At 40.0% G+C, this 25,475-nt stretch overlaps 1 protein-coding gene across 1 annotated transcript; it reads right to left on the bottom strand.

The window, feature by feature from the left end:
• Positions 1-2,019: 2,019 nt before the first annotated feature.
• LOC131414555 (ubiquitin-ribosomal protein eS31 fusion protein-like) lies at positions 2,020-2,525 on the bottom strand. Its single transcript, XM_058555566.1, has one exon. It carries the CDS (start codon positions 2,500-2,502, stop codon positions 2,035-2,037), a length of 468 nt encoding a protein of 155 aa, XP_058411549.1. The 5' UTR covers positions 2,503-2,525; the 3' UTR covers positions 2,020-2,034.
• Between the last annotated feature and the right edge of the window lie 22,950 nt (positions 2,526-25,475).

The raw sequence follows: 25,475 nt of genomic DNA on the forward strand, positions 1-25,475 counted from the left end.
AAGGGAAAAATATTAGCAAAACATACATAATACAAAAGACTAATTGTATTAATTTATAAAACTTTTGTATAAGTCATTAAGAAAGACTAAATAGAAAAATGAGGGGAAGGAATAAAAATATTTCTAAGTGAAAACTCTTTTTCTACTCCTTTAACTCTCAAATAATTTCGCACTGTTCTTGGAATCAAAATCAAAATCCTTATGTGGTTTAGCATCCTGTGTATGATCTGGCTCCCCTCCACCTCTCTAATTTCATTCCTTGCCTTTTTTCCCCTCGCTTCCCTGTTCCAGATATATTGGCCTTCTCCCAGTTTCTAGATTTCCTCATGCATTCTCCCCCCTTGGAACACAACCTCCTCCTTAAAAAGTAAAAGTAAGACAAAATCCTTATATTTTACAGACATTCGAATCTGACCTTAAATGACACTTCCTTGGAGAAGTCTTTTCTGAGCATAGTAACGCCTCACCCCAAACTAGAGGAACTTCCCTATTATTTGGTCTCAGATTTTCCTACCCTTTCCCTTCATTGTACTTTACAGTCCACTATTATACATCTCCCCCAATGGATGTATCTCCACTCCACTAGATGGTAAATTCCCCAAGGAGCTGATAACTCTTATCTCCAGGACTTAGCGTATTGCCTGGCACAAACGGCAGTTGAAAAAATACTTGCTAAATTAATGCTTGTTCTAATTTTCTTACTCCTCAGATCAGATTGGTAAAGATTTTGCACTTGACTCCTTTATGTATTATTGCATGATCTCAGATAGTGATTGTCGAAGTATGGTCCCTGGTTCAGCGGCATCAACAATACCCGGTAACGCATCAGAAATCACACTCTTGGGCTCCACCCCAGATCTACTGAATCAGAAATTCTGGAGATGGGGACCAACAATCTGTGTTTTGACAAACACTCAGGTGATTCTGAGGTACACAGGAGTTTGAGAACCACTGCTCTAGGATACCACCAGCTACCAGCTTCGGTAACCAACAAATCCAAGTATCAAATGGCTTAACCCTTCTAAAAGTTTATTTCTTGCTCGTGTAACAGTACAACATGGTGCTCCACAAAGTCATTCAGGGACCTAGGCTGACAGAAGCTCTGCCAGCTTCAACACAGGGCTTCCAGGGTGGCCCTGGCCTTTGATTTCCAGTGGAGGCAGGAAAATAGAGAGCATGGAGACGGGACACCAGCTTCTTGAGCACCATGGCCTGGAGGTGACACTAAACTTCCACTCACATTCTGCTGGCCACAACAAGTCATGTGGCCCCATTTAGATGTACTGAGGTTGGGAAATGTAGTCCTCTCTAGGACAGCTGCTTCTCAGCAACAACTCTATACCATGGAGGAGCGTACAAATTTCTGATGGACAGTTGGCCCTCACTGCCACCATTATAACATGAAAATGTCACTTTTGAAACTTATTTTTATATAACTAGAATTTTTGAAGGGCACGTCAGGAACTCCCTGCCTCAGCAAACTCTGTGAGATGCAGGCTCTAAGTCTCTCATTCCGGTTCCTGTGGGGTGGCTCACATGTGCTAGAAAGAGCCCATGTTGGTGGTTTCACCCATTTGGTGGTATTTGCTCCATGTCACACTCTGTCTTGGCTACAGCTTCTGTTCCTGATGCACTTCTTGTCATCAGGCAACCTGGATTTGCCATAGCCGCTCCCTTATTGTATTATCATAACTACCTTCATGGCATGAAGAGTGGGCTCCTCTGAGCCTCCACTGGTTTCCTCCACCCTGGTGGAGGAAGAAAATGACTCATGCTGGTCAAGGCGGGGCAACAAGCAGGACACAGATCTCCTTCCTCTTCTCTCTTCTCATCTAAAACTCCAATCATAGGCCACCAAACAGAGGCGCATTTGATGTTTAGGTTTCTTGTTTTGAATTTTTGTTTATTGTTTTGTATAGTAATTACCAAAGTTCTGACATACGTGCCCAAGACACGAGGTTGAAAGATAATCTCAATGACCTGTCCTTTTTACTTCTTTTTTTCAGTTCCTGTCTTTTATTAACCCATATACAATTACTTGTTTTCTGATTTGTTGAAACAATAGGTCAGACAACATTTGCTACAATAATGTCTGTCGAAGTGGCTAGCCATAAAAACCCCAGCACTACATTCATCTGAAGGGCACTCATGATAAAAGTGACTGATTTTGCCATTCTCATCCACCTGAAAGTACTTCAGGACAGCCAGATGAACCTTCTTTCTCTTATGCATATTCTTCTCGGGAGTGGTGTAAGACTTTTTTCTTTTCTTAGCACCACCACAAAGTCTCAACACAAGATGAAGAGTGGACTCCTTTTGAATGTTGTAGTCAGACAAAGTACGTCCATCTTCCAGTTGCTTGCCAGCAAAGATCAGTCTTTGCTGATCAAGAGGAATTCCTTCCTTATTCTGGATCTTGGCCTTTGCACTTTCTATTATATCCGAGGGTTCAACCTCGAGAGTGATGGTCTTTCCCGTAAGGATTTTCACAAAAATCTGCATCTTGGCTCCAGTTCCACTGCAGATGGTGGATCAGAAAGGAAGCTGTCCTTCTTACTTTTAACCATTTTCTTCCTATCAAGCTAGTGTACCTGTTCTCTCTCCTCTCAGACCAGGCTTTTTCCCTCTCAGGTGTTCTGTCAGCAGCTGGCAGAGTTGGGGAGGAGTGCAAAGGGAGGCCTGTTAGTTATTGGTGAGGACCAGACTTTGACTCTGGCCTGCTCAGTCTCTGTCTTCCCCATAAATCTCATTAATTCCTCATTTAAAGTTTTCCCATAGCATATACATGTATACAAAACCGAAGCCCTGTGCTGGGAAAACTGGAGAGCCACATGCCAAAGAATACCGTGGGACCCCTACATCATACCATCTATAAAGATTAACTCAGAATGGATCAACAACCTAAATACAAGAGCTAAAACCATAAAACTCTTAGAAGAAAACATAAGGGTTAATCTTCATGACTTTGCATTTGGCAATGGATTCTTAGATATGAGACCAAAAGCAACAAAAGAAAAAATAAATTGTACTTCTTCAAAATTAAAAACTTTTTGCATCAAAAGACATTATCAAGACAACAAAGAAGCACTTACAAAATGAGAGAAAACATTTACAAATCATATATCTGATAAGGGTCTAGTATGCAGAATATATAAAGAACTCTTACAACTCAACAACAGAAAGACAACTCAACCAAAAAAATGGGCAAAGGACTTGAATAGGCATTTCTCAAAAGAAGATGTACAAATAGCCAACCAGCACATAAAAAAGATGCTCGACATCATTAGTCATTAGAGAATTTCTAATCAAAACATAATGAAATACCATTTCTTATCCACTAGGATGACTATAATAAAAAAAAAAAAACAGAAAATAACAAGTGTTGATGAGGATGTGAAGAAATGGGAACCCTCATACATTACTGGTAGGAATGTAAAATGATGCAGCTACTATGGAAGACAGCTGGACGGTTCCTCAAAAAGTTAAACACAGAACTAACTTATGAACCAGCAATTCCATTGCTAGGTATGTATCCAAAAGGGTTCTGGGTAGTTTCGCTGCAAGCGCATTTGCAGTCCACATCTTTGCATTAAGCATTTTCACTGCAAACATTTTTGCTGCACTGTAAGGCGATTTTGCCATAAAAGAAAAAAAAAACTGACAGACAGTTTGGTTTTATGGTTTGTTTCATTTCTCCACTGACAAATTAACCACCCTAAAAGATTTAAAAAAATAATAATAATTGGTTGACAGTTTAGTTTTTGAGTTTGTTTTCAGTTTGGTTTCATTTCTCCATTGATGAAGTTCTTGCAGTTACTCCCATTTTTATGATGTAAATCTTAACTAGTCCTCATAATGCTCTATACTACGATGAGTAGACGTGGTGGTGGTCGTAAGATAGTTAGCATTTCTTCCAGTTAGCGACATTTTATCGATAGCTTTATCCAGCTGACAGATGACAACGATTTACCCCAAGAATTGGTTTCTTATTTTGAAACACGCTACATTGGAGGAGAAAAAGAGGGCCAAGGGCCTCTTCTTTGAGGGTGCAGAATTGAACGCACATTTCCCATAGAAGGAAGACATGCTTAGTTAAGTACAATCCACAAAAAATGAAATCAAATCAGTTATTTGTGCAGTATTGCCATGAATTCACATACACACACTTTAAATGTATTCAAGTACTTTTAATTTTGTTATTCATTTTTTCCTGTGTCATTCTGTCCTTTTTAATTAATGTGCCTCTTTTTGGGGGGTGATTTTTACCTTTTCTGGCAAAATTGCCTTATGTCCAATTAGTTCTGTGGGGAAAATGTTTTCAGTGAAAAGGCTTGCAGCAAAGATGTCTGCCCAAAGATATTTGCACCAAAACTGTCAGACACGATTGAAAAGAACTGAAAACAGATGCTCAAACAAGTACATGTACATGCATATTCACAGAAGCACTATTTATAACAGTCAGGTGGAAACAACCCAAATGCCCATCAACAGATAAATGAATAAGCTAATCATGGTATATACATATAGTGAAATATTATTCGGCCATAAAAAGGAATAAATACGTCCTACAATGTGAGTAAACCTCAAAAACATTATGCTAAGTGAAAGACGAAAGACAATAAAGGTTACATATTAGTATGAAATATCTACTTACATGAAATATCCAGAGTACGCAAATCCATAGACACAAGAAGTATAGTGGTGGTTCCAGGAGCTGGGAGGAGGGAAGAATGGGGACTAAGTGTTTAACATGTTCAGTTTCCTTTTGGGGTGATGAAAATATTTTAAAGCTAGATAGAGGTGGTGGTGGCACAGCAGCGTGAATGTACGAAATGCCAATGAACTGTTCCCTTTCAAATGGTTAATTTTATGTTACATGAATTTCACCTCAATTAAAAAAAGTAACTGAGGCTCTCATTCTAAAATCTCAACTACATTTTTAAGAGTCCCTAATTAAACTTTTTTTAAAATAACATTCTAAAAAAACCCCACAAATGCTTAACAAAATTGCTTGTTAGCTGGTGCTATGATCTGGGCTATTGTCAATAAAGATTCTGGCACTAAAAAGGTGTAAGAAATATTTTCAAACAAAAATAAATAAAAGTACACTAATAAATTTGGATTAAAAAATCACAAGTTCAAAACATTTCCTTTCTTCTTAGTCAATACTGTAAAATGTTTAAAAAATAAACTGGCACCTTATGAGATACTGAGATATGCTGAGATCCTATCTTATCATTTTGACCTAAATTACTAGAAAACTATGGATAACTAAGAAATATTTATGACCACAGATAGTGCAGGGTCAGTTAGGGTAGCAGAGGTCTAGTAAAAGCACAATGAGAGATCTAAATTAACGGAGGCGTCTTGGATGTCCTGGAAGTGTGTCTGAAGGGCATCAGAGTCAAAGTCTGTGCTACTGGGAGCAGCTTTGCAATGTCTGGGCCCCTGAGCAGTGTAACTGACAAATGTGATGCCTACAGGGTTGTAGCCGACAGCTAGTTCTCAGCCACACTTGGACTGGTGATTGATCAGACGTAATGATACCCACTGATTTGAACTCAAAACGATGAAGTTTACTGAAGATTGATATTTTTCCCTCAAATCCTCACTGAGTCTCTGTGGGCCTACAATTTGGTTGGCTTCATAAAAAGTGGTGATATATTATAACATTATCCACAGCATCTTGCAGGACATCCTTGCCTCCTCCATTTATTTTTGAGCTTAGACCAACAGAATCTTTTTCTCCTTCATCCCTTTCCATTTGCTTTCTCTCCTTTCACCTTCCCCTCCCTCTTGTTCAACAGATGGTTTTGATGCCACAGGTTGCTGGAGGATATGTACTAGTTGGTACCCACCGTTCACAAATCAGACCTGAGTAGGAAGTCAGGCCAGATCTTAAACAATGCGGAACCAGTTTTGTTCCACTCAGTTTAAGGTGACTTTTGGCAATCTATGATAACTGATAAAGAAAATCCAGAAGTTACCACCAGAATTTATCTTGGGCTCTCATTTGGATGAACTCATTCCCAAATGTTGAAAGGGATGGATTTTAGAGTTTGCCTCCTTGCAACATTTGTGAGAAATATAAATGAGGTGTGAAATGAAAAAAGAGAAAGCTGAGAGGAAAAAAAATAGGTCTTGGACTAACCACAAATAGAATAATCAACTTCTGAAAGACTCAGATTGAACATTTTTGAGCTCCTATCTTGAGCTAGGCAGCGAGCTAGTCACCTGGAATGGGTGGGACAGGGGATGCCAAAATGAATAAAGATAAATAAATCATGGTCACTACCCTCCAAGAGGTAGGATTTGAGCTGGGACTTGAAGTACATGATTTGGACAGTCGGTGATGTGAAGCATGGTTCTGTCACACCAAAGCAGTGGTAGGCATACAATACCCAGCGGAATAGACTCTTAAAAATTTAAGTTTGGCTCTTGCTCATTTAGAGGCTGATTACCTAGTCTGTTTATAGTCTTTAGTCATCTTAGAGTTTAAGCTTCTCTTTCACTGCAACAGATTTTCATCATTCCAGGTTCATACATATTTTGGAAATTTTGTACACTCTTGAGTACTTTGCTGATGACAGCTAAAACTGATTCTCCTAGGCAGAGTAATTCACTCCCTCCTCTGTATTCCCCCAGTGTTCTGTTCGCACCTTTATGGAGCACAGATTACACTGTATATTAATTATCTGTTCACTTTTCTGGCTCCTTCGCTAGAGTGAGAGCTCCCCATGGAATGTGATTATATCTTGTTGAGACAGGCAAACATAGTGGTGAGGCATTTAGGCTCTCAGCTAATTCTCCCCAAGTTCAAACCCCTGCTCCACCATTTCCTATCTTGCTGTGTAACCTTGGACAAGTTATTTCTTAACCTCTCTATGTTTTAGTTTCTTCATGTGAATATTAATGAACCCATCTCATAAGGATGTGTTGTGAGCATTAGACTAGGTATAGAAGGGACTTCCTACAGAGCTTGGCACACAGGGGATGATCAATAAGTACAGGCTCTTATTCTGTAGCTCACAGTTTCTAGCATGCAGTATTTAAGAAAGCTCATAGAAATATTAAGCGAATAAATTATTTCACAAGATTGGGGAATAGTGGTAGCCTATTTTTCCTGCCCAAATTTCCTTCAGATAAAAAGAGAAATCCCCTTTCAGACATTCTGTGATGCTGGAGTGAGTCACTCATTTCCCTCTGGCTTGGTGGGGAAATGACGGTAACTGTTTCTTCCTCATCTTGCCCAGAAACTGCTGGACTCAGCTGAGAACTGAAGACAGAGAGCAATGGTCAGACATTCAGCTGGAAAAAAAAAGCCGTGGGCTTTCAGTTCCCTGAGGGCTGCTTCTGATCATCCTCATGGAAGAAAACACAACGCCCTAAGTAAAGAGCTTTGGGATTTCCACAAAAAAGATGTCCCGCACAGGCGATGCTATACTACACATTCTGATTTTGTTAACAATTGTAGCTTGTCGCCTGCTCCCAAGATGAGTTAATGCTCCTGTGCTCCCTTAATACCTAAATCACAGCAATTACTAACCTTGGTCGAGCTCACACTGCACATTGGGTGCTGTACTAAACACTTCACATGATTAACTCATTTAATCCAAACACAAATCTACGAGGTTGGTGTCGTGACCCCCATTTTTACAGGTGAGGAGACTGCAACACAGCGAATGGAAGTAACTTGCCCCAAATCGCACAGCTGCTAAATCGTAGAGGTGGAATGCAAACTGAGGTCACGTGCTGCCAAAGTTCATGCACGTGAACAGTCCAGAGACTGCCTCCCCGACTGATTTCATGTCACTTGTTCCCCTGTTGTGTAGAACTCTTTCAATGGCAGGTTTCCTTATCTGCCTCTCCAACCAAATTGTGAGCCTCTTGAGGGCATGTGCCACATCCTCACCGATTCCCCAGCTCCTGTTGTGGTAGCTGGCACACAGTAGGTGTTTAACACACATTGAGGAAAAGAATGAATGATTAAACACATTGAGGGAGGGCTTTAGGCAGAAGATATTTTGTTGGATTTGAGTGAAGGGACAAGAAGCAGAGGAATTATGTCTGCCTCAGGCTCCTGTAACTGGTCGAGATCCCTTCAGAAGGAGCCTCAACTGTTCCAGATCCAATGGCTCTGAGATGGTGAAACTAGAGCCCCGCTCTCCCTACTCCTCAGCAAAATGTTTCAAACAAATCATCGAATGGGAATTACTGAATTTGCCTTTCCCTGCACTGGTTTCACACTTCCATAAGGAGCTTTCACTGCAGGCTCTGAGCAGTCCCTTGGCCCATTCAGTGCCTCCTGGCGTGGTTCAATTTCTCCATCTGCCATGGTAACTGAGACTCTGAAAGTCCGCAAAACTCCTCCAGAGGAAGCAGTCCTCAGGGACAAGAGATCCAGTATGTCCAAAAATTGTGCTTGCAACAGTCTCTCAAAAGAAGCCCTTCTTGCACAGGTCTTCCTTTTGTAACACTTTTTCCCGAGGATTGAGCTGCTTCTGCCTTTGGTGGGTTCTCTCCACACATGTCTAAGGGCAGAACTTGACTCTTCTATTGGGCTACCCTGTTGGCTAAATATTTCATTAAGAATTGAATGAGTATTAAAGATTCCAATGTATTTCCCTGAAGACTAGAGCTTGGTTTGTAGCCAGGAATCTGGGTGTTACGGCAGGCTTTCCGTGGACTGAAACTACATTTTCTCAACAACCTCTCTCATTTCCATCTGGGAAATCTTGCCATCCCCACCCAGGTTGAGGTTTCATTTTTTTCCAACTACCTTTATTAACCATATGACCATTAAACAGAACTCCCTTCCTCCAAACAACACACACAAACACACACATACTCACTCATACTATCATCTGTTCCAAAAACAGCTGCATCCAGGGCTCACTCAAATGATTTTCATATACTTTTAAGTAAAGTGAAGAAGCCTGGCCAATATGCATCTTTGGGTAACTATATAAAGCATTTCTATCATCAACTTTCACAAAATTGAGTTAGTTTAATCTCAGAAAGTATGTCAGTGTTATTTAATTTGTGAAGAAAAAAGAAAATTAACCAATTCACTTTTTTTTCTAAATTTGCCCTTCTCCTCCACGGTTTACTGACAGTAAAAAATGAAAATGACCCTTTCTTTTCACCTGGTATCATAAAACTTCTTTTGCTCATCAAATATTTATTGACCTTCAGTGTGTAGAGCACAGCACGCTAGAGTGGTTCTTATCATTGTTCTTAATAGCCAACTTAGAGACAGAACTAAAAATGAATTCATATTAATAATGGATTACAACTAATAGTCAATGGAGAGGTGGTACCCTAACAGGAAAATTTAGAAAAACTCCTGAAACCATCTATACCAGTGGTTTTCTAAAATTTTCTTTAGCTTCAAAAACTCTTCACATAAAACTTTAATTGGGAGCCTACTACATCAGATGAAAGCCATTTTCTAATTGAGGCAGCTGGAGTCCAGAGAGGATTCAAAATTTGCCAGCACCTCAAAACCAGCTCATGGGATACAGTCAGGTCTAGTCCTCTTACCCGCAGCCATGAAAGATTGTGCTCTGCTGTCAAATTGCAGGCTCCCTTATTGCAGTAGATGAGTCTTACAATGTTGTGAATAGAGTCTGTAGGCTTTAAATCCTGCACCCTGACTCCTGGGTTCTTGGCCTCAGTTGCCAATAAAATATCTAATTAGGATGGGCATTATTCCTCTTGGGATTCGGAGAATGTAACTATGGTTCAGAATATCTTCCTGGATCTAGTGGAAAATGTTTAGATCCTGAAGCATTTCAAATGGGACTGGAGTAGAATAGAGGTGAAAGAGTGGATTACTTAGATGGCATTGGCAAAGCTGAAATATTAATATTATATGAAGAAATACAAAGCTGTAGCTCTACCTTATACCATATTCAAACATGGGCTCCAGGTAGATTAAGGATCTAAATGTTAAAGATAAAACTGTAAAGCCGTCAAAAGAAAATGTAGGTTATCTTTATGAAAGATACAGAACGTCTTCTAAAGGAACATCCCAAAACACAAACCATAAGGTTAAAAGTACATAGATTTGACTCCATCAGCATAAAGAATTTCTTCTCACTGAAAGACACAAGAGACAGAGTCAACAGACAGAGGACAGACTGGAAGAATATGTTTGCAACATCTATAACAGCCAAGATATGACTATCTAGAATATGTAAGGAACTCCTGCAAATTAACAAAAAAGAGACAGGAAAACAAATAGAAAAGCACTCAGAGGATATGAAAAGGTAATTTGTAAAAGGAAAGACCTTAAATCGGTGATTTAAGAAGTGAAGAGATGCTAAGAACGAGAAGAATGCAAATACCAATGTAATACCACTTTACATCCATTAGAATGGCAAAGTAAGAAAAGAAGACAATGCCGAACATTGACAAGAATAAGAGGAGACGGGAACAATCAGGCACTGCTTGTCTGAGTGTATAACACACAGCCTTGTGGAAAGAAATCCGGCAATACTTAGTGACATTAAGAATGGATGCAGCCTATGACCCACTAATTTCACTAATGGGTATATCCAGAGAATTTCTCCCGTGAGTTCACGAAAGGACACATACAAGAATGTTAATTGTGGCATTGTTTGTGGTATCAAATATAGAAGTTACCTACTATCCACCAGGGGAGAATAGATAAGTGAAATGTGGCACATTAAATCTCTGGAATGCTAGGCCACAGTCACAGTTGTTTAACTAAATAAACATATAGCTACATGAATAGACCTGAAAGCATAATGTTGAATGAAGATTTTTGCACAATCAAGTAAGTAAATTAAAACACATACATAAAAGAGTATTTGCATAGTTAAGGACATATCAGATACAGTAGAGTGAGTGTCTAAGAAAGAGAAAGGGCTGGGAATGACAATTGTGAATGAAGGAGAAAATATGTAATAATAAAACAAGAGAGAGTCTTTGCATGGACTAATGATGTTAGTATTCTATGAACCAATGAGGGTGATTAAATAAACTCTGCAAATCTGGGGTTAAAGAATAGAAAGGAAAAGAAAACAGGGAGGGTGACTGTTGGAGAGGTGATATGATGCAGAACAAATTAACCCATCCTGCGGGCAGGAGACCTGGTTCCCTCCTGACTCGCCCTCTCACTTGCTGGTAACATGTGCCCAGGGGGTTCTTCCCCAGGTTTCCATCTCCCCTTTGATATGATGAAGATATTAGGCTAGAATTTCTGAGATCTTTTCCAGCTTTCTGCTTAGTATACTATGCACTTCCTCTCCCATCGATAACCTCCATAATGTCATAAGCAACAATAAAACTATATCACCCATTTGAGAACATTTTTAATCACATTGAAAAATAAGTTATGAAAATGTCTTTTGCTGAAGGTGTGTTTTTATACACCTGGCTGACAGAGGGACATCATTTCTCAAAATGTGCAAGCTTTATCATCTTAAAGCAACAGTTTCCCTTTTTATGGAGCAATGAACAAAGAAAGAAAGTAAAAAAAAAAAATGAAAATGGTTTAAATAATATTCAGGAAGACTGGAGGTATTATAGAACCCAAGAGCCCTTCTTGGATAACCAGAGCCTGGTTGATGATGATGATGACGACGATAATGACAATGATAACTAGAAAAACATAAATCTAGAAGAGTTCAGCTTGTCTTCGGACACCTAGCCCAGAGAGGCCACTATGCTCTTCTAGCTGGCTCTAGGTTCCTTTGGATCCTACTTTAATTTACTTTGAAACACGTCCTTGAGATGAGAGAAAGAAGGAATTATAAAATGAAGAAAGCCACTCTATAGAACTGTGGACTCCATTTGCAAATTAAAATAACAAAATGAAAAAATACTCAGTATCAGAAAATCTGTTCTGCATTGTATGGAGGTATCCTTTTGCCCTTTTAAGAGCTCATTAAAATGCAATAGTGCTCATTTCAACCAATTACTATTTTGACTATAAATAGAAAAATATGTATGAATGGCCAGTCCAGTATAAACTAAAATATTTGCATAACATCAGCTCTCTTTTTGGTTGCATAATTAATCATTTGCGATTATCCATTTGTAAGCATAATTTTTCAGTGTCAGAAGAAATTATGTTTTACTTATTGAAACACTCTAAATCATAATTGCAGCTATCATTTATTGAGCACTGACTAAGTACCAGGTATTATACATATATTAATTGCTATACTCACCACGATATTATAAAGTAAATATTATTATATCTGTTTTTTGGATTAGGAAACTGAAGTTTAGAGTGGGTAATTAACTTGTCCAAGATGATAGGTAATTCAAAGCTAAGTATGACCATCTACAGAGCTCATGTTCTTTTTACCTCCTTTAATGACTTTTCTTCTGAAAATAGTGACCTCATATTAACAGCTTACATTTATTGTGTGCTCATTATATGCCACTGCGCGTGTAAGTTTATATGCATTGCCTCGTTTAATTCACAAAACATCCTTACGAAACGTGGATACTCTTATTATATGCATTTGAAGTAATGAGAAAAGTGGAGTTTAATAAAGGTAGTGCCTGGTCCGATATAGCATAGCTAGAAAGCAATGAAGTCTGGAATCAAGGTCTTGGTATCATTTCATATTTTTTTTAATTTTACTTTTTTTTTTTTTTTTTTTTTTTGTGAGGAGATCAGCCCTGAGCTAACATCCGCCAATCCTCCTCCTTTTTTTTGCTGAGGAAGACGGCCCTGGGCTAACATCGGTGCCTATCTTCCTCCACTTTATATGGGACGCCGCCACAGCATGGCTTACCAAGCAGTGCGTCGGTGCGCGCCCGGGATCCGAACCAGCGAACCCCGGGCCGCCGCAGCGGAGCGCGCGCACTTAACCGCTTGCGCCACCGGGCCGGCCCCTTTAATTTTACTTTTTAAATTTACAGATAATGACATTGACCTTCCATGAATATTTTTTATTTTTATTTATTTATTTTTTTGAGGAAGATTAGCCCTGAGATAACATCCATTGCCAATCCTCCTCTTTTTGCTGAGGAAGATGGGCCCTGGGCTAACATTCGTGCCCATCTTCCTCTACTTTATATGGAACGCCGCCACAGCATGGCTTGACAAGCTGCGCATTGGTTCGCAACTGGGATCTGAGCTTGTGAACCCCGGGCCACCGAAGTGGAGCACACAAACTTAACTGCTACACCACCAGGCCAGCCCCAATGTTTCATGAATTTTAACACATGTGTAGATGCATATAACCACCACCATGATCAGTATACAGAAGAGTTCCATCACCCTAAAAACCTCCCTCATGTTACTCCTTTGCTGTCATACCCTCCTTCCACACCAACCTCTGCACTCACTGATCTAGTCTCTGTCGCTGTAGTTTTGTCCTTTTGAGAATATTATATAAATGGAATCATGCAGCCTATAACCTTTTCAAACTGGCTTCTTTCACTCAGTATTATGCCTTTAAGCTTCATCCATGTTGTGGCTTCCTTATCTGTTCCTTTCTTTGCTGAGTAGTTTTCCATTATATGGATGAACCGCATTTGTTTATCCATTCATCTATTGAAAGAAATTTGGATTGTCTTCAGTTTTTGGTGATTATGAACGGAGTTGCTATAAACATTTATGTACAGGTTTTTGTGTGAACATAAGTTTTCATGTCTTTAGGGCAAATGCCTAGGGGTGGAGTTGTCAAGTCATATGCTATTTGTTTAACCTTAAAAGAAACTGCCAAATAATTTTCCAGAACAGCTGTCTCCTTTTGCCTTCTCTCCAGCAATGCAACAGAGTTCCAGTTGCTCCACATCCTCGTCAGCACTTGGTATTGTTAGCTGTTTTTTAAAATTTTCTAAATTTTAGCCATTCTAATAAGTATGTAATGGTATCTTGTGACAGTTTAGTTTTCGTTTTCCTATTGCATCCCTTTGTGTGCTTATTTGCCATCTATACTTCCTCTTTAGCAAAGTGTCTGTTCAATATTTTGCCCATTTTATAAACTGAGTGGTCTATTTTCTTAAACTAGAGTTTTAAGAGTTCTTTATATATTGTCAATACAAGCCGTTTGTCAGAAATATAATTCACATTTTCATCTAGTCACTAGCTTGACTTTCAGTATCTTACTAGTATCTTTCACAGAGTGTAAGTTTCTACTTTTGATGAAGTCCACTTTGTCCAATATAGCAACATTTTCTTATGGATCATGCTTTTGGTGTCATGTTTAAGAACTCTCTGACTGGAGGGTCAGGGTCAGAGAGAGAGATTGGAAGATACTATGGTGTTGGCTTTGAAGATAGAGAAAGGGGTCATGAGCCAAGGAATGCAGGAAGCCTCTAGAAGCTGGAAAAGACATGGAAACTGTTTCTCTCCTAAAGCTTCAAGATAGGTTGCAGCCCTTCTGACATTTTCACTTCAGCCCAGTGAAACCCATTTAGGACTTCTGACCTCCAGAAATGTCAGATAATAAATTTGTGTTGTTTTAAGCTGCTAAAAAAAGGGGGGACTCTGCCTAACTCCTGGTCAAAAAAATTTTATCCTATGATTTCTTCTAAAATTTTTATAGTTTTATGTTTTATGTTTAGCTCTATGATTCATTTTGAGTTTTCTTTTGTATAAGGTATGAGGTTTGGGTCAAAGTTCACGGTTTTGCATATGGATGACCAATTGTCCCAACAATATTTGTTGAAAAGACCATCCTTTCTTCACTGAATTTCCTTTGGAACTTTGTCAAAATCAATTGGCCATATTTGCGTGGGTGTTTCCGGGCTCTTCATTCTGTTGCATTGATCAATGCGTCCATCCTGTCACCAATACCACACTGTCTTGATTACTGCAGGTTTGTAGTGAGTCTGTAAATCTGGAATTGTGTGTGATTCTTCAACCAGTTCCTATTCTGAACCAACAAACCACATGGCACAGGTGGATCAGCCTCAGTGCCCTCTTTTCCTTTGCCACCTGGAAGGTGTTAATAGTATATTTTTTGGCGTACAAAGCAACGTGTCTGGCCTACTTTCCAGCTCAAGAGAGAGAAGAAAGGCTGTCATTTGCAGCTTTTCCTTTGCTTGAACCACCTGCAAGCCTTTGCTAAACACACTTACTACATAATATATGTTCATGCAATATATTTATTGAGCGTGTCTCTGTGCTGGGTACCATGGTAGGCTCTGAGAAAGAACAAGAGAAGAGGACACACGAGATTCTTCCTCCCGTGAAGCTTATGCCAAATGGTAGAGAGATGACACCTAAACGCAAGGACAAAACCAGCTGGCTATTCTCCAGAGAACCAACATTGGATAACGTGTAAAAGAGTGACTCAAGTGTCTTAGAATGCACGGCCAGGAAATGCTTCGCTGAAGAGGTGACATTTACACTGAGATCTGAATGACAAAAAGAAACCAGATGGGTGACCCTCGAGGGAAAGAGTATTCTGGGCTGTTAGTCTGAAGAGACTTAGACGAAAACAAGCTTGACATGTTTGAGAACAAAAAAAGTGACTGGTGTAGCTAGAAAGGAGCCAGCCAGGGGAAGAGATATGAGTAAGGTCTGAAAGGTCGGTAGGGGCAGGGTGAAGAAGGGCTTTGCAACCAGGACGAGAAGTTGGATTTAACTCTAAGTACCATGGGAAACCATTAGAGAGTATAAACCAAGATGGATCATATGACAGACATGACTGGGCTCCCAGACAAGTAAATGGGGATAGAGAGTAGCAGGAGTCTCCCCAATCCCTATCTCCACCGGAAAATGTGCCCTGCCCAGATGAAGCTATTCTCTGCAGAAGGGCAACGTGCATGCTAGTCTGAAGAAGCCAAGTTCAGAGCTTCAAGCCTCATAATTTGTATATCACTTCTTCCTAGCCTAGACTCTCAGGGGACTGAGAGGAGAGGGGAGAGGTCACTCTCAGCCTCTCCCTGAGATGGTGATGTGCTGAGGACCCACTGCAGAGGAGGTCGGGGACTGAGTGTGGGATGGGAGGCTGCCAACTCACGGCCCCATGAAAAGTAGAAGCAGAGATCTCTGTTTTCAGGTAGAGTTGTTTCATCACACCTACTGCAATATGGTTTCCAATTTTCATAAACAGTGGATGAAAGGAAATTGGCTCAAAACTGCAGTAAAAAAAAAATAAAAGTTCTGCATGGAAGGATTTTTCAACTGTGAGGAGTTATAAGCACTGGATCATAGCTCTGAGCAGAGGTGTGTACAGAGTCTCCAAGAGATTGTATTCATTCTGACTATTTAAACTCCACTTTGGATAAAAAACCACCTCTGGGGAAATGTAAGTATAGCACCCTTTCCTCATTACAGAGTAACAATTTCCAGCTCTGTCATCCTTTCTAGCATCAGAGTGTGTGTATAAACTTTATGGAGTTAAAATCCATGGGATGCTTGCTTCCTAGTGTTCTGGTTTTTACTTAACATTATTTCACACACATTTTTCCATGTAGCAGCATGATCTAAATATTTACCACTATGCAGAGCTACATGGGGATACAGTATAATAAGAATAGCTCACACTTACATAGTAATTACTATATGTCAGGCACTGTTCTAAGCACTTGACCAATTTTTACTCATTTAATATTTCCTCATTACAACCCTCAGGGTAGGTACCATTTGTCTTAGTCTGGCTTCGAAAGAAAGCAGACCCTGAAGCAAAGGATTCCGTGCACTACTTTAATCAGGGCGTAATCCCAAGGAAGCAGGGGTGAGGGAAAATTGAAATGAGGCAAGGAAAGTAGAAGAGTCAATTTGAGGGTGTGTTATTGAGCTGGTTACCACCAAGTGTGATGGATTGCTCCGTCTCACAAGACCGTCCTCCTCTGAGACCATCCTACAAAAAGCTGCATAAACTACATCTCAGGCGGTCGTACTGGGGAAGGAAGGAGGAATTGTTTATCTACCAGTTCCCATCTGCCCCATGAGACTTTATATCCAGCCCCCCACCACCCCGATAAACACACACACACACTCCTGGGTTGGCACATGCCGTACCTCAGCATCAGCAGGGAAGCCTCAGGGTAGGCGACAAGAGGCAGCAGAGGGGTTTGAGGCTGGGTGCTCCGTAGTTTGCCTGCACAAGGTCACAAAGTTGATCAGAGCCCACAGAAACCTGGTGCAGCAGTAATGGCTGCAATGTACCAAAGATATCATCATTGCACTGGTTTCACAGACAGAACACAAAGAAATTAAGTACCTGCCTAAACCACTCAGCTGGTAACTGGTGGAGCCACAATTTGAACCCAGAAAGCCAGACCCTTAATAGTTATGCTAACCTATCTCTGGGATTTGGGGAGATCTGGGTTGTTCTCAACTTCTCACTGAAATGCTTTAGAGCATAACAGAAAGATGATTGGACAGGAATCTTAGATTCTGATTCTGGCTCAGAACCTTACAAAATCATTTCTCCCTGGGTCTCAGTTTGCTCGTATGTTTTTGAAGGAGCTCAGATGACATGATCTTAGCGGTCTCAAACTCTGAATAACACTATTCTAAAAATCTTTAAACAAATAATATTCATTTTTAAAATTAATAAATCCTTAGGATGTAAATCCAGAAATAGGACCACTGGGTCATAGGATAGCACCATTTTTATGTCTCATGGTTTAAATTAGTAGATTGCCTTTGAAGATAATCATACCAATTTAACGCATTTACTATATCTCCCGAGTATGAATGTGCCTCTTTCCTTGCCTGATCATTGTTGGGATGAAACAAAATGATGTCTAAAATATTTAATTTTGGGTGATTTGATAGATGTGAAGCAGTATCACAAAATTGTTTTGTTTTCTATTTCTTTAGTGACTAAATAAACCAAACATCTCTCCAAGTGTTCTTCACATGATTTCCTCCTGTGTTAATTTATTTTTGGCAAGTTATTTCCCTCTGTGGGGGATCAGCTTTACCATCTGTAAAATAAAAAGGAAGACTGAGATCTCTAAGGCTACTTTGAGAGTTAGTGAGATCATCAGGAGGTACTACCTCCCGAAGTACTACCTCAATTCTCTAAATAAATAAGTGAAATGCATCCTCAGCATTTCTTGAGTCTAGAAACCAGCAAGCATGTCCCTTGACCAGAGACTCTAAGAAATATCCTGTTCAACCAGATTCTGTTCTTTCTAGACGGTTCATGTTTCAGTTCTTCCTAAAAGAAGAAGAGATGAACTTAAGTGAACTGCATGGGGTTTTTTTTTTATCCCAATCCAAACAGTTTGTAATATAATTATATGATGAGAAGCACATATCAAATGCCTCTCCCAAGGCAGCGGTAATCTCGATTGGCTAACACTTCTAGTTTTGCTCTCAGGCTAGAGCTTCTGAAACATTTGACACATTTGTTCTGAACTTGTGGTGACCTACTTATTCTAAGTTTCAATCTTTTAGCAGCTGAGATTAAAATGGCCAAAGCAATGAAGTCATCATTGCCATTCTTTGGAGATTTAAAAGAAATAGGACAGCACTCTCAGGAGGTAGGGATCTAGGGAATTGGGAACCTGCAACCACATACCATGTTTCCGTCTTGGGACAGAGTTAAAAAAAAGCAGGGGCTGATCCTTAAAGAGCTCCAGCCTCCTTTTTCTAAGCTTCTTTCTCCATTTCACAAGGCTCTTCCTCTTTGTTTTTACTCTCCTGTGAAAAGCTGTCTCCAGACTGGACTAGGAGGCAGGAGAGATGGGTTCAAGCCCAGTTCTGCCACTTTACTCCCCTGTGCGTTTTAGTAAGTCACTTCTCTTTATTGAATCTCAGTGTCCTCATCTATTCCCTTGATCACAGTCCCTTTCATTGATTATTCATAGTTTCCACTAATTAGTATGTAAGATTCTTGAGTTAGGAGCAATGCCTTGTTTATCTCTGTGCCCCCCACAAAGGCCCACTATGGAGTTTGTCATAAAAAGGTGCTCTGTCCTGGTTAGTATACTAAATTTTTATGAATCTCTCCTTGTCTCTGGAAGGTGACCCCTACCATCCTGTCTTTCTAAGGTTGCCCAGGTGCATTCTTTTCCTAGAGTTCCTGTAACAAATTAACACAAAATTACTGGCTTAAAACAGCAGAAATTTATTCTTGCGTGGTTTGGGAGCTAGAAGTCTGAACTCAAGTTGTCCACAGAGCCATGCTCTCTGAAAGCTCTAGGGAAGGGTCGTTCCTTGCCTCTTCCTAGTTCCTGATCATTGCTGACAATCCTTGGGGTTCCTTGGCACACAACTGCATCATGCCCATCTCTGCCACCATCGTCACATGGCCTTCATCTCTTTGTGTTATGTCTTTCCATGTCTCCAAATCTCTCTTATCCTTATAAAAGCACCAGTCATTGGATTTAGGGCCCAACTTAATCCAATATGACCTCATCTTAACTTGATTACATCTGTAAAGACCTTATTTTCAAATAAGGTCACATTCATGGGTTCCATGTAGATGTGAATTTCGGAGGAATGTTATTCAACCCAGCACACCAGGACATCTCTATATCCTACTCCTTCCATCCCACAGCTTTGGACCTTGTCTCCTGCCCTCATCATGAAGAATCTTTCCCCCAGAATGACTCCCTCTCTCAGGAGTCATGATGATCATCTTTATTGTTCTCCTTGACAGTAATCTCCCCCTTCTTTGATCCATGTTCCACAGGAATCTGCTGTCAGGCTGGTCTCATAAAGAGGACACCTTGGTTATCTTCACTTTCCTGCTCAAAAACCTTCTGATTTTTCCTATTACCTATAGCATAAGGGCCACACTTCCTCAGAAAGACATTCACAAACTTTACCATCTGACTCCAACACACCTTTCCAGTCCCGCTGTCACAACTCGCCTCCATGCACAAGTTGAATTGTCCTTTAGCTCTATCATCTGCCCTTTTCCTCCTCCACCAGCATGTCTTTCCCTCCATCTGAAAGCCATTCTCTTTATTGCCGCATGTGTTATTCCCACCACTCTTGAAAAGCTACCTCTTTTCCAAGGTCTCCCAAGATCCTCACCCCATGCCCAGCCCAAACAGTCACTCCTGCTTCAAACTCCCATAATATTTTATACTTCATTTGACACTTTTCATTCTTAGATTATTTATGATAATGCTACGTCTCTTTTGACTAAAGCATGAGCTCTTAAGAGCAAGGTCCCTTTCTCATTCCCCTCCTCTTAGGAGGGGATGATTGATACAATTTGAAGAGAGGGAGGAAGGAAGGGAGAGAGGGAGGAAGGGAGGGAGGAATGAAGGGAGGGAGGAAGGGAGGAAAGAAGGAAAGAAAGAAGGAAAGAAGGAAGGGAGAATTCTAAAGTAATAATTTTCAGAAGGTGCTTTGGGGGGGTGCAAATATTTTGTATTTCATTAATAGTCAAACTGATAAAAAATAAAAATGCCATCTTTACTCCTAATTTCAAATTCTCATATTTGTAAAAATAGCTTGCTTCTTTACACTAAGCAAATGCCATACATTTGAATTTACCAAATATACGTACATTAATAAAATGTATTTCTGTCTTATAAGTAGGTTCTGGATAAGATTTTATTGCATTAAGAAAAGTATGAAAACCACTATAGCAATGGGGTCATGTGTCGCCCTTGGTAGATGAAGTATATGCCTGTCCTCTTGAGCTCTCTAATTCCAGGAGCCATGATGATGCTTTAGATTTTATACCCTACACGTGAGATTAAAGGAGAGGGATGCTGTAAGGCCAAGAAGTACAGCAGAAAGGTAATGGATTTTGAAGTCACAAAGACTGTGACAACTCTGCCATTTATTAACTGCGAGATTTGGGGGAAATTACTTAAATTCTCAAAACCTGCTTCTTTCCTATTAAAATTGAGATTAGTTCTAACTCATAGGATTGTTGAGAGGATTGAATAATACAGCTAAAATGAGCAACATAGGAGACACTTCATAAATCACATCTACCTCAATTACAAGGGTTAGTTCTGGTGAGAGTGGTAGTGTTTTTTTGACTCGCCTGGTGAATTGCAGCAGTAATTCTAACAGCAGCTGAGAAAGTGGATGAGGAGGGCCCTAACCTCTAAATTGCCCCCAGGGAGAGTTAGCTAATGAAAAGCCACAAGAGTGAATTATCTGCTGACTACACTCTTTTACGGAGGTACAAAATTACTTTTGTATAGATATCCAGTCTGCTAATTATCTTTTGAAAATCAGATGAGAGCTCTTTCCAAAGTCTGGGAGTGACCAAGAAAATGTGTTAAAGGAAAAGCATCAGATTTTACCCAAAAAATCATGAAAAATTCATTTGGAAATAAAATAAGTACTTAAATACATAGTGTTTCGTATGACTTTGGAGTAGATAAAATATTTTATTGACTGTAGTCCCCCTCCTTTAAGATTTGGGTAAAAAAAAATTGGAAGATGACTCTGAAAAATAGAAAAACCCACTTCCTGAATTAATTTGGATCTTCAAAGGAAACCAGTGACTGATTTCTTCTCTGACTAGTCGGGTTTCAAATCATCTTCTTCTCCTTCCTGAGGCTCTCCCTCTCTCTTCTTTTATGGGCATCGGTATGCGTGGCTATAGGAGCCAAGAGGGCTGTGTAAGTGATGCCCTGCACTTTCTCTAAAGGGCTCCTTCTAGGTTTGACTCATTAGTCCTAGAAGCTCTCACCCACACCGCGGGAGACATCCACGTGCCTGTGGGTGTACTTTCACTTTCGTGACCAGAGTGTGTGGAGAAGTATTCATGCCCTTATAGGGCTTTTCAGGAACCCGGCTCCCCCCACGTGCATCTTTCTAACAGTGAGTTCTGGGGCCATTTCTCAGACCTAGGATCTTTTTATCCTCATTGCCTTAGACCTCAAAGAACTTAACCTACTGTTCCTCCCCTTCTAAATGTTACCACCACTTCCTGCTCTATCCCTTGGATAAGCCACTAGGGCTCTCATTTTTAGTTTTAATTCCAATTGGAATAGAGAACAAATATTAGCTAACAGAAACTATATGGGAAAATGGAAAATTTCTAGCATCTTACAGAGTAAGTAGAGCCAGTGTCCAGAGCTATTGTTGAGTTCTAAACCCTTTGATTCTATTCTGTGCTTTCGTTATTCCGGCAAAGCATTATCCAGTTTCCACAGAGGGAAATCCCTACCATACCTACACTCACACACACACTCTCTCTCAAACACTCACACACTCTCTTACACATACACTCTCATACACACACACTCACATTCTCTCACACTCACGCACAATTCTCACATACCCTCACAACACTCACACACACACACACACACACACACACTCTCACACACACACATGAAGAAGCAATCAAGACAAAATAGACGTTCCTGGCTCCTATGAGTATACCTTTGTCTCTGAAAGGTCCAGACTGGGCATCTCCGAACTTTTCATAGGAGCGGGTGACACAGAGCACACTCAGTGTTGTGGAGGAGACAAGACTAAATAACTAGGGGATCAGATTATTTGGAGGAACTCCATTCTACTCATTCTTATACTCCAATCTCTTGCCATCCTGCAAACCCCACCATCAAGTTTGATTTTGAGTCAAGCTGACTCCTTCCTGGTGGTTCTTAAGCTGCCCAGCTTGGTGTCTCTGAGAGGTTTGTTGCTTTTCTCCCACCTTCAAACTGCCAGGGGGCACTCAAAGCCACAGGCCGAACATGACATATCTTCCTGGTCCATAAATTCTACTCAAAGTTAAGGAATTTAAAATCCTATCTTAAATTAAAATAAACACACGCATGTTGTGAACAGAAATTCAAGTTCTTATATTAGGTTGAACCATATGCAACTGCCGGTATTCCACCATTTTGAGCCTATAAAAATGGCAAATGCATATGGTTTAACCTAATACATTTTAAAGATAACAGAAATGTTTTTCTTTGAGCTTCATCCCCAGGCCCAGGAATAAAACTTCTCTTCCCATCGACATTAGGGATATTTCAAATAAAAGCTTGAAAAGCAGCACTTTGCAGAGTTTAATTTATTCAATGATATTTTAAATATTCAAAGGTACTGGACATAATTGGCTGTAACTCAGAAATGGCTATCTTTCAAAATAATTAGCCCTGAATTCTGAGAGCAAAGGGGAAACGATAGGTTTCACTTTTTGAATTCTTTCAAAAGCATCAGCAACTGTGAAGTCCTTCGATCTCTCATCCCATACCATAAATTTTCTGCTTTTCTCTTTCACAGATCTTGATCATATAGATCTATTCAGCTTCTCTCATTTTTTTCCCTGTTACCCAAAGCCTAAGAATTAAAGAAACATATGCAAACCTACGTTATGTCCTATGTGTCTCCAGGTGGATCTCTCTCTACTTTCTCCTGTGAGTGAGGCAAAGATAATATGTATTTTCTTAGAGGACTGAGGGGAGAAGTTAGGCTGGTGAAAATGAAACGTCTTTATTAAAAGTTGATGGGCAGACTGGAGGAAATCTAGAAAACCCTCACATATTGTTAAATTCTGCCTCATTCACCTTTGCATGAAAATTTTAGTCATGTGATCAGGAATCTGTTACTCCCCTCTCTCAAACACTCTCTCTTTTTTTTTTTTTCCCATGCATAAAATGTAGACATTTAACTGGATGAGATAACTTTCTAGGTTTGGCACTCTAAAATTCTACAACTTAAGAGCACTGATACACGTTAATAAAGCTAAGAACAGCGTAAAAATACATCACTTGAGCTCACCATCAAGAGGGTACATCATTTGTTCTTTGGTCGTGGGGCCAACACACTTTTTTCGTATTCTGCTGCATATTTGCTTTATGTGTCTAGGTTTCAAGCTGTTTTACAAACATTATTAATCCCTAACAGCCAATAAATGTGAAAGCAAGGAAAGTATTGAAAGTGCTAAGAAGAAGAAACACGTGATAATTATGTAAATAAGGTAGGGTATATTTAAAAATTGTAAGTGTATGATTCACTAGACTGCAGGAAAATTTCTGAAGACAAAGAGCTATTCATGAAGCAGGTGCAAGGGTCTGTCTATATCTTTACAATCAGCAATAATCATTAAGAGCAAAATAAAAGTGATTGATGAGTCGGAATACCATTTGAGTGTGTGACGCTAGGATTGGCAGCAATGTGTTCATTCAGGACAGAGAAGGCCACGAGTTTGTTAAAGAATTTAAAAGCAAAGCATGGTAACCCTGCTGATGAGACCTGTCACAAGCTACTAATAGTTTGTGGGTTTAAGGATCTCAGTGAAGATGGAATGAGTATAGGCACGGTAACTACTAACGGGTTCCACATAATACTTACAGGAATTATCAAGGAGGCAGGTGACCTGAGCCAACAGATTTCCAGCATATGAAATAAACTGGTTATTTTTGGAGCAGATGTTGGAAGAAAGTCACATCTGTGAGGAGAAGAAGTGAATACTTGGTTTTAAAGCTTTGAAGATCACACTCACAACTCTATGTGGTGGAAATGAGCATGTGGACAATAAGATTAAACCCCTCTGTGTTCGTTAAGGTGGGATTCTAATTCTCATTGGCTTAACACAATAAAGGTATATTTCTCACTCATGTAAGAATTCAATGTGGGTGATGCTTGTGGGGTGATATTTCATGTGCAGGGAGCCAGGAACTCTGTTTGTCATGGCTCAGCTCTCTTTCAGGTCCTAGGAGCCTCTCCATTCACCTAACAGAGATAGCGGCTCTGGGGAAGGCACACCTACCACTTAACCATCCCAATCAGGAGGGATGCACATCACTTCCTCATACTTCTCATTGGCAAGAACTAGCCAGACGCCTCCCATTCCAGATGCATGGGAGCAGGAGCAGGAGATATAATCCCAGGCCTGGCATCACTTCCTAGCAACAACTCTACACTGTGAAAGAGAATTTAGGGGTCAGTTATTTGGCTCTGCTATACCTTCTGATTCAGTTATGAACAAAAGGATTTACAACTAACTTTTTAGAACTGAATTTATTTGCATATAGACAAATAGAGACACTTCTGTGCTAGGTACTCAAAAATAGGAGCTATGACTTACAGAATGGAATGACTATAAAATGAATGAATAAAAGCAATTTTTAAAAGAATAAACTACAGTCTAAAGAAAAGAGAGGTGTTCTGTTTTAGATGTAAATGTGTTAAAATCTAGCTTGGGTAATGCGCTTGTGTATGTGTGACTGTGTGTGTGTGTGTGTGCGTGTGTGTGTGCGTGCCCAGTATCTCTTCCTTTGAGAAACTACTCCACCCTCATTCTGTAAATATCTTACTCAATTCTTGCAGTTAAAGGAAGTGGGGGAAGGACAGGCCAGAGTCACCTTCCTACCTCAAGGATTGCATATGACCCAGTCCTGGCCAGTCAAGCTTCACCCCCTGGCCACAGTGAGTTTTCAGGGATAAGCATGTGACCTAAACTGGGCCAATGAGAGCTCACCATGGTGCCTTTCTCCAGAGGCTCTTTGTCTGGGGCAATGATCTCTAAAACCCAGGTAAGCCTGGAGCTGTTGAACCCATTCTAACACTACACATAGATAGACTAAGAATGAAGCCAATTTGAGAGTTGATGACATGATTTGATTGTCTGGAGAATCATGAC

This window comes from Diceros bicornis, chromosome 15 (genome assembly GCF_020826845.1).
Source record: "Diceros bicornis minor isolate mBicDic1 chromosome 15, mDicBic1.mat.cur, whole genome shotgun sequence".
Taxonomy (NCBI): domain Eukaryota; kingdom Metazoa; phylum Chordata; class Mammalia; order Perissodactyla; family Rhinocerotidae; genus Diceros; species Diceros bicornis.